Source organism: Zonotrichia leucophrys, chromosome 5 (assembly GCF_028769735.1).
Source record: "Zonotrichia leucophrys gambelii isolate GWCS_2022_RI chromosome 5, RI_Zleu_2.0, whole genome shotgun sequence".
NCBI classification, from domain to species: domain Eukaryota; kingdom Metazoa; phylum Chordata; class Aves; order Passeriformes; family Passerellidae; genus Zonotrichia; species Zonotrichia leucophrys.
This window is the reverse complement of record NC_088175.1, coordinates 25,324,150-25,340,331: the sequence shown is the minus strand read 5'-3', so window position 1 is coordinate 25,340,331 and position 16,182 is coordinate 25,324,150. Positions and strand designations below refer to the sequence as shown.

The window sequence follows — 16,182 nt, the reverse complement described above, 5'->3', positions numbered from 1 at the left end:
TGCTTCAGGATTTTGGTCAGTCACAAATACAAAAAGCTGCCTGGTCTCTGCACTGAAATTACAATGCTAAGACTTGCTTTTGCTTCTAGTAACAAAAATGGAAATCCTGCTATTTAGCTGAAGAAGAAAAGAAATAAGATGTCCTTGTACATCTATTTTGATCACAAGTATTATGTCCAAGAACCTGCCTTCTAACAGAGTATTTCAGGATGTTCCCTTTATGATACGCATTTAGAAATGAAGAATTAGCAAAAAACAATAGGCATGCTCAGACATGAAAAAATGTAATGCTCAAATGAGCACAGGAGTGTGGTGGCATGTTTGGATTTAAAAGTAGTAATATATAATATTCACTTATATAAGAGCCACCACCAATATCACGTATTACTTTCTAAGCAGTTTTCATTGAAAGTTGTGTCCTTGCTTATTTGAGAAGTTAAAAATATTTTGCTTAAAATTTACTGAAGGTAACGTTCTGAGCCAGTAACAGAAAAAGGGAATAGAATACCTTGTGTTAGATAATGCTATTAGCTATCTCAATTCTTATATGCAGTATAAATCTCTGTTAAGTTTTAAAACCTGACATAGTAAAACGCAGGTAAAAATATCTTAAGTATAAAATTGCAAGCAGGGGGTTAATGTCTTTGAGGCAAATCTTAATTGCTGAGATCCTATTTGGTAGGATTTTGTTTTGTTTTGTGGGCTTTTTTTTGTTTTGGTTTGGTTTTTTGGAATTTTTTCTTTTTAGTAATAATGTCCTTTCATTGGCATTATTTCACCAAGTTTTTAGGAAGAGGGGGAGAAGGAGAGAGAGAAAGAGAGATGGAGAGACTGTGTGAAGTTTCTTCTAATGCATAATGTATTTAAATTCTGTACTTTCTGGATTGATGCCACTAACCAGCTCAGAAATGATTCCTGTTTCCTCCTTACAGACTTGCAGTAAGGAGTCAAAGATGACCATGTCTACTCTCATTCCTAGCTGGTGTCAGAACATGACAATTCTGTTGTTCTGGGTCAGTGGTGAATAACTCACTCAAATGGTGCAAAGTCAGCCAGTTCTTAATTTTTTATCTCCTCAAGAGTGCATTCAGTGACTTTATCACTGAGAAGAATGACTCCCCTGCCTAGTGTGATCAAGATCTGGAAATTTGTTGCATCAGCACATTTAGCCTGGACTGCTACTTGATTGGTGGGGCTTATATTTGATCTTATGGCAGACAGGTCAGCTCGCTGGCTGGCTAGGTGAGCCTAGGTCCAGAGGGAAACTCCATTTTACACATCTGAACCTGAAAGAAGGGGAGTCTCTTAACTTGCCAGGCTTTTCATTTGGGGGCCCTACATGTAGGCAACACTAACTCCTTTGAAGTAGAAAGTGGGGTGATGTAAGCTCTCTGGACCCCAACTTGTGAGGCTCTTCCCTAAAAAGAGCTCATGGACACAAATGAGTTCTAGGCAGACTTTGTAGACACTTCATATTTGTGTTTTATAATATTTTCTGTAAAAGTGAAAGACTTGAAATTACAGGTTATGAGCAAAAAGGCAATGCATCAGGTGTCAGAGTGGGTGTCTGTGCTTTTGAGTTTTGCGCTGTGAACTTTTTAAAAAATAGAGTTACAACAACTTGGTACCCTGTGGTTTTGCTATTTTTATGCTTCCTCATTTTCTAAATCCACGTCATTGAAACTTTTGTCAAAAGCTTTTTCCCCTGTTTCTATGGAATTATGTGTATGTCAATACTTTCAATCACTTAAAGCGGCCCAAAGCATCTTATGGAACAGTTTGGCTGCAGAGAGAGGTGGCCATAGCCATTCCTTCTTTTTTGCTTGCTTTTTAATCATATTATCCTGATTAAAAAATCAGTAAAATTATACAATGGAAAAAAAAATTGCTTGTCTGCCTTTCTGATATCATAAAGATATCTGTCAGGGACTATGAGCTTTAGCTCCCTTGTGCTTGCTCTTTTTGTCCATCTACTGAACTTCAAAGGAAAGAAACATTTCAGGCCTTTCCAGTAACCACTTATAAGCAGCCAATATGTACAGCACGTGAGGTGTAGATGGTTTACAGTTTACGTTTACGAGGCTTCTTGGAGGAAAAGACTTCTGAAAAATGGTACCCACAAAAATAAGGACGGGCAGGTCCAAAGCACGCAGTTGTCATCTAGAGAATGATTCACGAGTGGGAGCAAGACTTGATTGAGTCCTTTGTTTTGGGCGCCAAGTAGCACATCACTTATAAAGAGTATTAGTTGTGTTTCCAAATACAGAACACCCTATATTTAAAGTACGGGCTTTAAATTAAACCTGCAAGAGCAGACTGTCAGTGTTCCCACGTAACCCTTCACATTCTGGCGTTTTCCAGACTGCCAGCCAAATGAACACTTTAGGAGGAGGTGCATATATATGTCCGCAGCACCCAGCGGGTTAATCCACCCTACTGTGCATAGGTGTTGGAGCTCTTATGGTATGTAAGACTTGCCAAGTTTGGAGATGTTTTGTACTTTTAAATTTTTTTCTGAACTATGCATTCACAGCAAGCATCTCTTCTTATGCTGTTCAAGAGTTTGTGAATGCATATCAAGACAGCACTTTCATTTGTTTTACGTAAAACACACATTCGTGTACATTTTATCATCAGAAAAAGTTTTTATGGTTCATTTTGAGACCTTTCTACTAAAACATCTTTTTTTTTTTTTTTAAAGCATTTAGCCATCCTCCATTTTTTTAAAACACATCTTAAAATAGATAAATGTGCATTTTGGACTTGTGGCCTAACAAGTGTCCTTTTCAGTAATTGGAGCTTTTAACTTAGTATCTCTCAGGAATAACTGTCTGTTACATTTCTAGTCCTTTTTTTTAATGATGAAAAAATCTTTTCCATGTGTACCCATATGGAATATTTCAGCAAGTGCTTTCTTAATAACTAAACAGCCCTGAAAAAAAAGGTTTCTAATGTGGACAGTACTTGGACTCTTGCTGTACTAGTGGGCATCATTTTAGGGGCTGTCTCCTGGACAAGCAGTTGTTGACAAACAGCATAGGGTCTAAGGGGAAGACATTAAAGACGTGCAAGACATTGAAAAAAAAAATAAAAAGTAGTTTATAACTACTTTTAGCAACTCTAAGGAAAATTGAGATGCTATGATTGCTATTTTCCTTTTAAAAAACCCAGTCATTTTTGCTCTTAAAGAAACTACATTAATGATTTAATGAAGAATGGTGCAGGATGTTAGTCATCATCTACTTTTAAGTTCTCACATTCTGCTATATATAAACAACTGCAAAATAGTAAAGGTTAAATATTGATGAACTACAACTGAACTTAATTACTTCAACTGCAGGTAGAATTTTAATTGAACTTAGCTATTTTGCCCACATTTGATATTATTCTAATGATAAAAGTAACAGCATAACAAATAAAAAAAGCTACTTAGAACAAAATATAGCTCTTTAATGTATAGTTTTATACAGTTGATTGAGAAAACGAAAAACATTATCCCAGAACTAAAAAAGGAAAATAGTCTCTTAAAGGAGATGTGCTTTCAACAAAAGAAAAATATTTTTTTTTGTCTCCTGATTTCTTTAATGACTTGTTATTGTTGCCTCAGCTGTAGCCAGTCTGCAGCTGGTATTCTTAACAGAATTACTATGAGAATGCCAAAAATACTTATCTAAAAATATATTTAAAAAACATTTAAAAAGAATGCCACTAAAACTGCAGCACAAAGACACTTTGTATGGCAGTTTTTAGTAGGATGAAAAATTTAAACAGAATAACAGCTATTTACATTCACACTGCAAAGTAATTACTGAAGCATATAGAATTCTTAAACCTACTTTAATAATGCTTTCCTTCAGCCTGGATACCAAAAACTGGGAGCACACTTACCAACTTGTACTGAGGTGGGGAGGGTGGGAATTGAAGTTAAAACCATGTAGAAAAAAGTCTATTGAACACTTTCCTGGTGAGGTACAATGTAAGTTTCATTTTTAAATAGAAGAATATAATAAATCAGCATAAACCACATGTTTTAATGAGTGTATCTCCTCTGGAATTGTGCAGTGCTTGCAATTCTCTGTGACCAAGGCATGGATCTGGTCTTAGACTTCTTACTCAGGCAAAACTGCCACTGACATTAATGATAATTTTGCTTGAATAGAACAAAGTACTTGATGGGAGTTGTGCCAGCATGAGGGGTGCGAGATTAGGATAAACGTGCAAAAAAGTACAACTTCAAATGGCTGTACCTTTGACTTCTACAGCTAGCATTTCCTCCAACTACAAGGATCTTAATTATAACATTTTCTGGTTCAAAGATTAACATTTAGCATTCTGGGAAAGACTTTCTGGACTTTAGTAACCTGATCAGCACGGTCTCCTTTTGGTCTCTGCCTCTTTCTGGTTCTTTGTATTGCAGGGGAGATGATAGTATCTGGCACATTCCTCGGATGTCTTGAAGATAGCAGCCTTCTGTGTTTGGGGCTGAAAGATTGTGAACTCTGTGTTAGCAGAAATGCCACACAGGGGAGGTGAATAGAACATTAAAAAAGCTTTAGCTTTGGGTACTGCAGCGCAAGCAGAGTTGAATTTGAGAGCTGGGACTTAAGTGGACATTTGTCCCTGCTTTCTTGCTTAATAAAATCTGAGTGTTAACTGTGGGTAAGGGCATTTGAGAGATCACTAAAAATGAATCATTGAGTGCCCAGAAGAGCTTTATTATGATATACTACGGAGAACTTCAGAATATACCTAGTACTTTTTAAGTGGTTATCAGATACATGTAGGAGTTACTATTATGGAAGTGAATTATTTTGTCCTTCGCTGCAGAAGCAAAATAATTTGCCAAATTAAAATGTCAAAATAAAACTCATCAAAAGCTGGATCTGTGTGGTCCTTTCTGGCCCTGTGCTCCCATCCAATTTTCTTTTGCCCCATGAAAAGCTATTGAGTAAAAAATCACAAGCACCAACCAGCAACGTTTGTTGTGTTTGTGTATGTGTAGTCCATTTTGAAAAAGCCTGATGCCATACTAAATCTGGGGGGAAAAAAAATCTCAGTGCAGAAATCCTGACTGGCCAAATTGGTTTTTAAAAAATTACCAAATTTTTAAAATCCCCAGACTGATATCAGGTTCCAGTACTGAGTTCTTGTAGGAAGAGGCAAGAGAGGTTGCTTCGTTCAGTTTGTTTCCTCAGAAGCAATCAGATAGAAGGAATTATTCTGCTCCCGAAGTTCTGCATAAGTGTTGCCACTGCCCAGTTAACCAGTGTGAAAATACCATGGAAAATAAATTATTAAACTATACTGTTATTACTAACTTGCCAGTTCCAGAGAAACAAATGCAGCCACATTTACATATGTGTCCATCTGTCTGTTTTTACACTTTATGTCTTCAACCAGTGGGTGAAATTGTTTTAATCCAAGCTGCAGTCTATTTTTTTTTTAATTTGTTTTTTCCCCCTGCTGATATTTTTCTCTGTGTGTATGTTATTTGTAGATGGACATGCATATTCTTGACAGTAGCTAGTCCTTAATTGCCCCTTTAAGTAACCTAATCTATCTGGCCATGGTAGTTTTAACTGGAGTATGCAGCAGAGTTCTCCATGGATAATTTTCGTTAGTTAGCAGATTGTTACCATCTCAATGTTGCTGAAATCCCTAATCTCAGGTCAGCGTGAAGCTGCAGTGGTTACAATCCTGTTGCCTGATGCAGTGTGAATGGAAGTGCTTTCTGTCAGAAACATGTGGTCTCTTCAGTGGAGAGCCTGCGTAAATCCTGTGTAAATAGAGGGAGGCTAACAAAGGATGAGCCCCTGCAGCTCAGAGCATTTGGAGCCATTTGGAGGCTGAATTTGCTAAATGCTGCTTATACCGCCTGAAAAGTTGAAGAGAAAGGAGCATAAAATCCCTTCTTTTTTCTCTTTCTGCTCCTACCCTGGGGGGAGGGTGTTAAGGGCCAGGGAAGCCTGAGGTAAGCCTATGAAGACTGTTTTTTCAGTGCTCTTTTGAGTGTGAAAAAGGTGGCATGGGTCACTGTCCCCTCTTTAATGTCGGAAAACCCACACAGTTAGTAAATGTTGCATGTAAACTAAAGCATTTCATCCCTTCTCCTGCACTCCACGGCAGTGGGCCATGAACTAGTCACTTGAAAATCGCAGAAAAATTTCACTTCAACGTGTCTGGACAGTTTAGCACAGCAGGAACGTAAGAGAGATCAGTAATTAGCAGGTTGCTTTACTGTTGTTCCCCTTGTCTGCATTGGAACACTTTTTCACCTGATGAGAAAAAATGTTGGATTGCAATGAACGAACCATGAACCTGCTGGCTGTATACAGGAGCTTAACATTTAAACTGTGGTTTATTAATTTTCTCTTATATAAGCTACAAAAATATATTTGTGACGTTTGACAGAATTTCTAAGATTTCTCAATTCACTTTACAAATAAACATGAAATCTAAACACAGACAATTAAGGACACAAAAAGGCCAGTCTTTTTCTTATTTTTGGACAGAAAAATAGTAAAAGGGGAAATGTGAAACTTAACAGTTCTGAAAATAATTTTGAAATACTTAGATCACTGATTTTATAGCATGCATGGCTATAATAAGAGCTGAAATGTCATTCACATGTACATCATTCCTATTTTGAATAAATAATAAAACATTTGTGAATTTCTTTTTGCAAATAAGATATGTTAGTGACTCTAGACAGGTGCCTATCCAGAAACAGAAAATAAACAATTTTCATTCTGTCTCTTGTAAATACACTTTATATACAAGATACTGTGCAAGTCCTTAAGCCTTTAACACATATTGCCAGATGGCATTAGGGACTTGCTCCTCAATGACAAACTATGCTAAGTTGTAATTAGATTACATAGAATAGCTTTATATGTGGGGTCTGATAGCATCTTAAGTTTTCTTCCTATTTGAATTTGCAATAATTATTAATTCATACATGTCATCTTTGCATTATCAGCCCAGTGGAATCACTGGGTTTTATTCTGGAAAGCAAAAGAAGAACTTGAGATGAGGCCAGGTCTTTGTGACCTTCTAGAAGGGCAACAGGACAATGTCTTATGTAGGAAGAGAGATGGTAGTGGTATATGTCTGAAATTTTCTCCTGTTCTCCCTAATGCACCAGCGTCCAACCTTTCTGTCCAAGATGCTCTCTGAAGCATGGAACAGGGAACCATGAAGCATGTGTTTGGTGTCTCAGAGACACCAGGGCAGAGAATGCAGTGGTGTGATTACAGCAGCTCACCTGAGGACACTCCACTCCAGGAAGAAGTGACCATGCAGGTCAGCACAGGCTCATGGTGCCTGTAAGGCCCCTGAACAGCTTCTGATGGCTCCTTTCCTCCTGGAGTAAAGTAATCTAGCAAAACCAGCACAGGTACTGGCAGAGCAGTGCCAGTGATGGCCCAGCTCTAAGCTGGGTTGCCCACCTGAACTGTTTGTGATTTTCGAAGTCCCATACTTGCCAGTCATAACCTATCTTAGTTTCCCTGGGCAAGAACTGCAGGAGATAAGTATGGCTCCTGTGGTGTGAGGAAACTTAACTTCCTGGAACGGGGATCATTAAGAGGAAGAGAAAGAAAAAAACAATCCACAGCCAGGACTTCATTCTAAGATCTGTGATCTACTGGAGCTGTAAGGCTAAAAGCCTGATAATTTTAACAGGATGGAATGAAGATAAGGATTCTCCTGAAGGGTCTTTGATTCTGGAGCTGACCTTCTCTCTCTGTTAGTCTTCCTTTAAGTGCATACTATCTTATCTTCAAAAACATCTTCAAACAGTTCTCTCCAGCTTTTTGGCAGTGATAATTAACCAGATTTTAAAGATTTTTCTCTGGTGGCGATATGGATTGTATTACTAAGCTGAATGTCCTTATTAATAATGGTTTGCATAATTTATGTGTCTAGATGGACACATTAGAAGTACAAACAAATAATTGCAAGTTGTGAATATAGGCTGCATGCAGATTTTCTTCTTTGTTTTGCATTTTTATCTACATATTCCACTCCATCAAAATATTAGTCTGGAATATTAGAGTAGTTCACTTAAGACCAGCATAGTGCACTGCAGCTTTCCTTTAAAGAATCCTTTAACTTGCTTTTCGTATTGCATCCACTATTTTTAGAAAAATGGCGAAGTGTCTTGTCTTCCCCCGAGTTTAGATACTCCTGCTGTTCTCTCTTTTGCTTTAGTGTGACAAACCTTAAAGCTGTAAGGGACCTCTGATGATGAAGAAGCTCAAACACTGAGTTCTGAAATGTACTTTTCCAGAAATCACTTTTTTAACTGCTCTACTTGCTATGATGGTAATAGAAACTATTTCTAGAATTTGAATCTGGACTGTTACCAGGCTTCTGTGCTTTGGCCTGACTGGGTCATCCTTTTCAGTTATCATCTTGATAGATTGTGAATTTGTTATTCATCCTGTTCACAAGTAGTAAAAGGACAAGATGGGCTACTTCTAAACTTGCTTCATTGGTTGCTGGGTTTTTACTCTGTGAAGAACACAGAGACTAGGGTTGAGATAATACTGGTAGTGTGGGAGGCTAACAAAGAAAAATTCATTGATACAATAAGGTTGGACAGGCTTTACATAGGACTGGTCTCTGTTTCTCAAAGAGTCCTTGGCTATGTCAACACTGGGCTTTGCAAGCTTATCTGTCCAAGGAAATCAGATCCCCAAGGCCCATTGCCTGGCTCCAGCAAACTGGAGTTATGGTGCAATGGAAACCCTGCTATGACTGCTTATTTGATATTTTTTAAAGAAGAGGTAATATCCTTTGCTTTCAATGCAAAGGAATTCAGCTTGTGGAAGGAAACCCTCAGCACATACTGAGAGTGCCTGAGCACAGAGCCAGTGTGGAAACCCACATTTCCCACTGTGTAAAGCAGACTTGTGTCTTCAGCGTCCTCAGCAAACTCTTCCCCTAGAGGGGAAGGTCGTTAAGGAACCCCAGGTGGGTCCCTTTGCAAGGTTTCTTGTAAACTCTTTCCAGCTTTTATAGGGGTTATTGAGATTATTACATAGCATTGCTATAATCTTAAACTAGCTGGGTAAAAAGCCTAGTTCTCTGCTGGCTCGAATCAGGCCTAGTCATTGACACCTCCACAAAGAGAGTGCCACTTAAGAATTCTCCACCTTCCTGCAACACCGATAGGGTTTTGCAATCATGCGTACTCTTTGCACAAGGATAAATGAGTGAACAGTATGGGAAGCAGGAGAAAATCACCCTTGATTTTTTTGGTTCTGTGTGAAAGAGAGAGACAGTGGACCAAAATCCAAACCTTAATTTCTTCTCTAGAAAATTGGGATAACTATGCTTGTATAATTGCCATTTCCATAGAACTGGATTTTACTCTACTCTTCTTACAAATTACATCTAAGCCAGGATATGAGTGGTTCATATAAGCAGAATCTCTTGTAATGATGATTTAAATTATTTAAATTTTGATTCCTTGATACAGTAGTGAAAAATATAGTTAATCCAGTCTGCCATAAAGTGACTATCATATCTGTTCATTTTATTTCGCTTTTGATATTTTACTTGTCTCCATTTAAAGCAACTGACATTTATTTGGAAAAAGAAAGCTAGGACCAGAAGTAAATAATTCCATCTTGGAAAAGACTGTTATGGGCTTTTTCTATGATTTCTTCTCACCAGAAGCTGCATCCACTAAATGGAGTGGTTGTAGTCCTGTTAAAGATAAGACATTACAGACTAACAGGCCTGTCATACACCAGTAGGAACAAATCTTGCTGCATTTTTCTTCTGATATCATTTGGAGTTACAATATTTGAATTTTCTTTTGTGAGGTTATGGAACAGATTAGGGAAGCACCGACTCTTATGATTTCAACTGCTGATTAGGACGGGAAGGCAATGAGAGCTTTAGCTGAACTTTTCTTTCTTGGGCTGCTATTAGCTTTTTCAAACCAGGGTATTAACAACCTCATCAAAAAGCCAAACAGTGATATAGCGTGTGGGAGACTCCTGCTGAGGATGCTCACAAATAGGAGAGTATATGCAGACAGACAGGAATTTGTCCATGGAGAGAGTGAACTGGTGTTTCTGTGGTTTGAAAGGATGGTGCAGAGCAGAAGTTTTACAGCTCCACACATCTTGTGCATACACACATTACTTTTACATAAAGAGACAAAGATATCTTTATCCGCACGACAGATAGACAAACAGACTGACTGACTTCAAACTTGCACTTTCAGTAGAGATTTTTCCCCCCATCTCCGGGTACTGCTTTTCAAAATTGCCTGAGGCTACAGTACAGCACCTCAGATCCCCAAGGCCCATTGCCTGGCTCCTAATAGCCACTCTCCATCTGTGTCACATGAACAGCTGATGAGATAGCTCCAGTGTCTGTATTTTGGAGAGCATATCCACCCAGGTTAAAATGCTGGGGTTGCCAAGGAGCAGTCAGAAGCCATTAGTGTTTGTGAGAATTTGCCTTGCAGCAGTTCCTTGGCATAGTGGAAAGTGTGTGTGCGTGTGTGTGTGCGCGCGCACACGTGTCTGTGAGAGAGGGGTAGGGTGGAACACATGGGGGGGAAGAAGGCAGCAGAAAGGAGTGCTTTCTAAATAACTGATATATTGCAAAAGCAAACAGTTGGGTGCAGTGTTCAGAGCTTCCGTAATCTCTTCAACTACCTTACTGTGGTTTGACTCTCCTTTCTCTATCGTTAATAGAAGAGAAAAAAAAGGCACGAGGAACACAGCAGTGACTTCAGGGTCTTGCTCTGGTGTTTGGGCAGATGGAAAGGAGCTGCTCTGCCTTGGGGCAGGGTGGTTGTAATGAAGTGGCCTGTCAGTCTGTAAATAGTGAGGGTCATCTCTTCCATGTGATGGAGGGTATCACATTGCAGTGAAAATGGAAATGTCAATAAAATTAATCTGCCAGCTCTTTGCTGTGGCTTTTTCTGTCTCTCCAGTCCAAAAGGGTCGGTTTTTCAGAGGGGATGCAGTACAAGAAGGGTGATCTGGCATGGGAGGGAAGATGGAGCTGAAATGCAAGTTTTGAAGCAAATGGACTGTATGTAGCAGCAATGTATTTCGTTTAGTAGCACTACAGATCTAGACGAGGCTATAGGAATTAGCTCATGAATCTATAGCATTCCTCAGGAAGCTATGGAGCGTCTAGCTCAGGCTACATTGAGCACAGAGTTTATTGTTTTAGGCTTTCTTGGACAAGGTTTTTACTTAGCATGGGATTTATGGCATTTACTGCTAATGAATGTCTATTCTTAAATTACAAAAACCACCGTCTCAGCACAATTCCCAGATGTCCTTCCAGGACCTCGGCTTCTTAAACACCAGCAGGGAGCATAAACTCTCCACTTCTCTGTTTTCCTCTTTCGTGTGGCTCCGGGCTAATGATGTGTAAGGAAAACACAGCAATCTATAAAGTCTCAGTGCTGTCCCAGTATTCTTCATTTATTTTGCATTTGATTATGCCACAAGTCGGATCTTGTTTCTTTCCTTTTTTTAAAGTTATTAGTTCAAATATTAATGTAGGAATATGGCATATATTGCTGCTCTTGATTGATGCCTTCCCAAAAACAGGAAGACGTGCTCGTATGAATTTTAAGAAAGTAGGGGTCCTGCAATGCCTTGCCAGAAGAGTTTTTCAGATACATAATTTAGATGCCCTCCAGGCAGGCTTTCAAGGCATTTTTGCTGGAGGGCAAGAAAAAATAACTATGACTGTTAAAAGTAAATGATTTTTGCTAATGCACAATTAATGCCAGGGAAAAGCACAGAAGAGAAGGATGTTGATGGAAAGTTCTGATTAAGTGAGAGCTCTACCTTGATGTGCATCTTTTTATTTTAATGATAATAACCACTGATGCAGAGATGTAGAAGTTTTCATGTCATGCAAATGCTGTGTGCAGGGTCAGACTAGGTGTACGTGTTTGTGAGTGCGTGTGTGTGTGTGCTGGGAGGTGATGGAGGCTGGGAGGGGCTCATCTGACAGTGTGTTATGTGCACTGAACAGTGACATGGTTACTGCCACCTCTGCAGAGGGCCTCGAATATATAGACTACAGAACATTTAACTTGATTACTTATACGTACATATTCAGAATGGTTGTAGGGATGCATTTACAGTAAATGGGTTTTCTTGTGGCAGGTTTTCCCACATTGAATCCCATAATTAAAAAAGAGCTACTGCACTATGTCAAGCACACAATTATAATTGAATTAATGATATATGCATGTGTGAAACACAAAATTAGTATTTGGAGAGACACGGTTTTCTAATTTTTACATATTTGCATCGGCATTCTTATATAATGAGAAACAGTATGTGCCTGATCTAACAAATAAAACCCCCCAAACTGTGGTAGTGTCTTGGCAATTAATGGTATTTTTTGGCTTCTGTATTTGGTTCATTAAACATCTCCTCCTTCCTGTTTTTCTCTTTGTTGTAGGTGATGGTTTAGACAACAGTGTAGCCTCACCTGGTACAGGAGACGATGATGACCCAGACAAGGACAAAAAGCGTCAGAAGAAAAGAGGCATTTTCCCCAAAGTAGCAACAAATATCATGAGAGCGTGGCTTTTCCAGCATCTCACAGTAAGTGGTGACCAAAACCAAAATAAATTTCTATTCATGTGCCTAATGAGGTTTATTCATCGCTATTAGAAATCAATTATCCCCATAATTTTTTGCCCATTATTAGGTCTCAGGATTCTTAGGATTTGTTGGGTTTTTTTATTAGATTTTTTTTCCTTAGGTTTTGGAATCATGACAAATCTGAAATCTATCTATCTATCTAATCTCTATAGATGTATATATATATACACACCCTATAGAAAGAAAAAGAGAGAAAGTACAACACCTTAGCATGGAACACCATCTATATACGAAGTAACCGTTTTTGGCTTTGAACTATTCAAAATCTTCCTACAGCCAGCAAAAGGGGGATTCTTACTTTAACATATATAAAGCTCTGACTTATGAATTCTTTATTGCTGGCCTCTGTTTACATAAACTTTGTATGTATGTGGTGAAAGAGAGAGCCCTGCTCTGTGTGCATGTGCTGACATACACTGTGGATGTTAGAGAAGTCAAAGCAGCTTGCAACCTTGCCATTGTTACTTTTTTGTGAGGAAATAAAGAAGGCTTACAAATTCCCTGATTTTTCAGTTGTGTAACAGAGAGAATAAGCGCCTCTTTTGCTTCTCTTCAAGGCCATAAATATTAAAACCTAGCCATATTCACATTTGGGGGGAGAGAGATTAAATATGTGAAATAGCAGTGCTTTCCTTGGGCTTTTATTTGTCTGCTTGCTGTTGGTATTGTGTTGGTGTTCTGTTGACTATTATAGCTTCATTTAGGCATCAAAACACAATTCCACAGAAAACCTAGTAAGCCTAGTTTACTTCGTGTGGGAAATGATGGAAACTGTTAAAATTATCAATTTTCTTCTTTCTTGCACTTTGAAATTGTTTCTTACTGATAAGGCTTGAAATGCTAACTGTTATTAACTGCCTCGTCTTCTACCGAAGTTTTATAAATTTCCATGGTTTTATAAATTTCCTGCTGTTGGTTGCAGTGTAATGATTCTGGACCCGATTTATTTATGATAGAGACTATCGAACTGCTCTGCCAGCAGCACAGCTAAAGGGGGAGAGATAGATTCACATTTCTAAACCATCATTTTGATGTAAGGACATTAGTAGCAAACTAAGGTGCATTGATCTGGCCTGTGGGGTCAGGATTAGCTGGAATAGCCAGTGTCTCTGCTGGAGTAGTGGTTATTCCTGCCTCTCAGCTATGGCCATTTCAAAGGTCAGGTGCCCTGTACCCACTTGGCTCAGAGGAATTAGACAGAACATGAGTCTCTGGGCTGATTACTTAACCAAAGACAAAATAATGAGTCCTAAGCAAATACTGACTAATTGAAAGGGCTGTAAATCCATTACATATTGGTCAGGGATAATCAGGAGTATTTAATCACTTTTATCTATTCAGGAGCACTGAAGCTGCAACAGCAAAGCCCTGAACCTTGCCATGTGCTTATTATTCTCATCATTATCAAAATTACTTCACAGCTGTTCTTTGCTACATCACCTCAGCTGGAGATTTACTAACCTGTAAAATGTTTTTAATTTGGAAGTCGAGTGAGTGCGAGTGGAGGGTTTTTCGTTTAGCTGTAGGGTATCTTTACACCAGTAGTACAGGCAGACAGCAAAAAGCAGGGCCACAAATAAACAAGTTTGATTTGTAGACACCTCCATGTTAACTGCATTTCCTCCTATGAAATTTGTGATATCAATTTTTTTTCCTTCCTGCCTTTCTTTCTTATGTGCTCCTTGAAAGCATTTGACACTTGCTTATTAAACAGTCAACTGCCTCTTGCTTCTCTTGAGGAAAGTCCTTCTGGCTTTTTGAAATCCCTTTTCCTTTTTTCTATCCTCTCTCTCCTGACCCTCTCCATCCTGCATGAATTAAGGAAATTTGCCGTCACTGGTGAGGATGGCCTCACAAAAATCAGATTAAATGAACACAAAAAAGCCCCAAACCTTTTACCGTCCAGGCTTTAATGAGTTTGCAGGTGTTGAAAGATTTACTGCGCTGTAATTCTCAGACCTGCAAACTGATAATGGAGACCCCTGACCAGTGCAATGTAAATTCAGAAAGATTCTTGCCATAAACACATGCAGGGAAGGAAGAAAACTCCTTTCTTTTAAAGATCTCACACTTTTTCTCAAATTAGCTTGTCCATTCAAAATGTTACTCTGGCTGAGCCAGAACAGGGGAATCTGTGATGTACAATTTTATTGTTTCAAGTAAATATCTTTACAATGACAGTCCATGATTCAATGTACATTCCTTCATTACTACTCTAACCTTATTTCAAATTGGTTTGTTCCTCTTTTGTGCTGTATGACCTGTTCTTGTATTACAATAATCCCCTGATGTACCCTTTTTTCTTTCTCTCTCTCTCTCTCTCTCTCTCTCTCTCCTTTTTTTTAAGAAACTAATTGAATTATCTCATTATTTTAATTTGTTAAGCAAATGTATTTTATGTCTCAGGATGTGTTCTTAAAGAAGGAGCTGCTTAGGCTTTGCCCCCTGAATGGGCCATTGGTACATTTTGACATTCATGCATTCATTAAGGAGAGGAACATAAAAGAGGTCTGGTTGTATTTTTTTTTTCAAACACCCAACCAGCATGGAGCAACTTTTCCATAAGCCACAGGGGTCTCTCTACATATGTTCTCAACTGCAAGCCATTGTCACCTATTCTGAATACCTCAAAAGGACAAATAAAAAACTAAAGGCCAACTGTAGCAATTGTTAGCTGTTAGTCTCAATATGACAAAAATCATTAACCTCTGATTTCCCTGGAAGGAGAGGCAGTGGCAGTCCATCTCTTCTGGCATGGATTAAATGTAGAAGCCCTTTAGACTGTCAAATTCCAAGAGTGTAACTCAGATCTGACCAATTGTATTTACTTATGATTTTAAATAAAATGCTATTTTTTTCCTTTATTCAATCAGTTTGCAAACTCCTAAGGCAGCCAGTTTTAAAAATTGAATGGCCTAAGTGGCTTTTTTGAAGAGACAGGCACTTGAACTCTGATGTAGAATGAATGTGTCTGACAGGCTGTGTCTTTCAAAACAATTTCTAACCCCTATCACAGCTTCCATTTTGTAGTAACTTTAATTATATTTGAAATAGGATACACATGCATGTTTTTATTGTTGGAAATCAAATGCAAAGAGTAAGAGCTTCTGTCATGTTCTCGTTCACTTACTGAGCTCTGTCTTACATTTGAAATTACAACACTACCGGAAGATAAAAGATCTGAGGATGAATTGGTTGGAAATGTGTATGCTTTTTCTGGATAATATCCAGTGTTTAAGAAAGTAGAGGAAATCCTAGTCTGGTAGTATAATCTTTTCAATAGTACATAAAGATTATGACATCAGAAAGGTAAACCTGACATTAAGACTGTTTTTAGTCGAGTTCAAAGGTGGTTAAAGAAAAGAAACAGCAAGAAATCTGACCCAAGCTGAGAGTTTATTCATAGCTTTGGAAGACTCCTTTTCCTCTATGCTAAGGAGTTCTTAGTACACTCAATTAGCCTCTCAGACATCACTGCTTTCCTCCCTCAAGTGCTCCCCTATTTGCCCTGCAAAGA

General features: G+C 38.5%; 1 protein-coding gene across 5 annotated transcripts in view; it reads left to right on the top strand.

The window, feature by feature from the left end:
• The window catches only part of MEIS2 (Meis homeobox 2), a 173,960-nt gene that overhangs the window by 39,941 nt on the left and 117,837 nt on the right, over positions 1–16,182 (top strand). For all 5 annotated transcript variants that reach the window (XM_064714136.1, XM_064714132.1, XM_064714133.1 and 2 more), the window contains exon 8: positions 12,460–12,605. In XM_064714136.1, the coding sequence (XP_064570206.1) occupies positions 12,460–12,605 (146 nt within the window). The remainder of the gene's footprint in view (positions 1–12,459; positions 12,606–16,182) is intronic.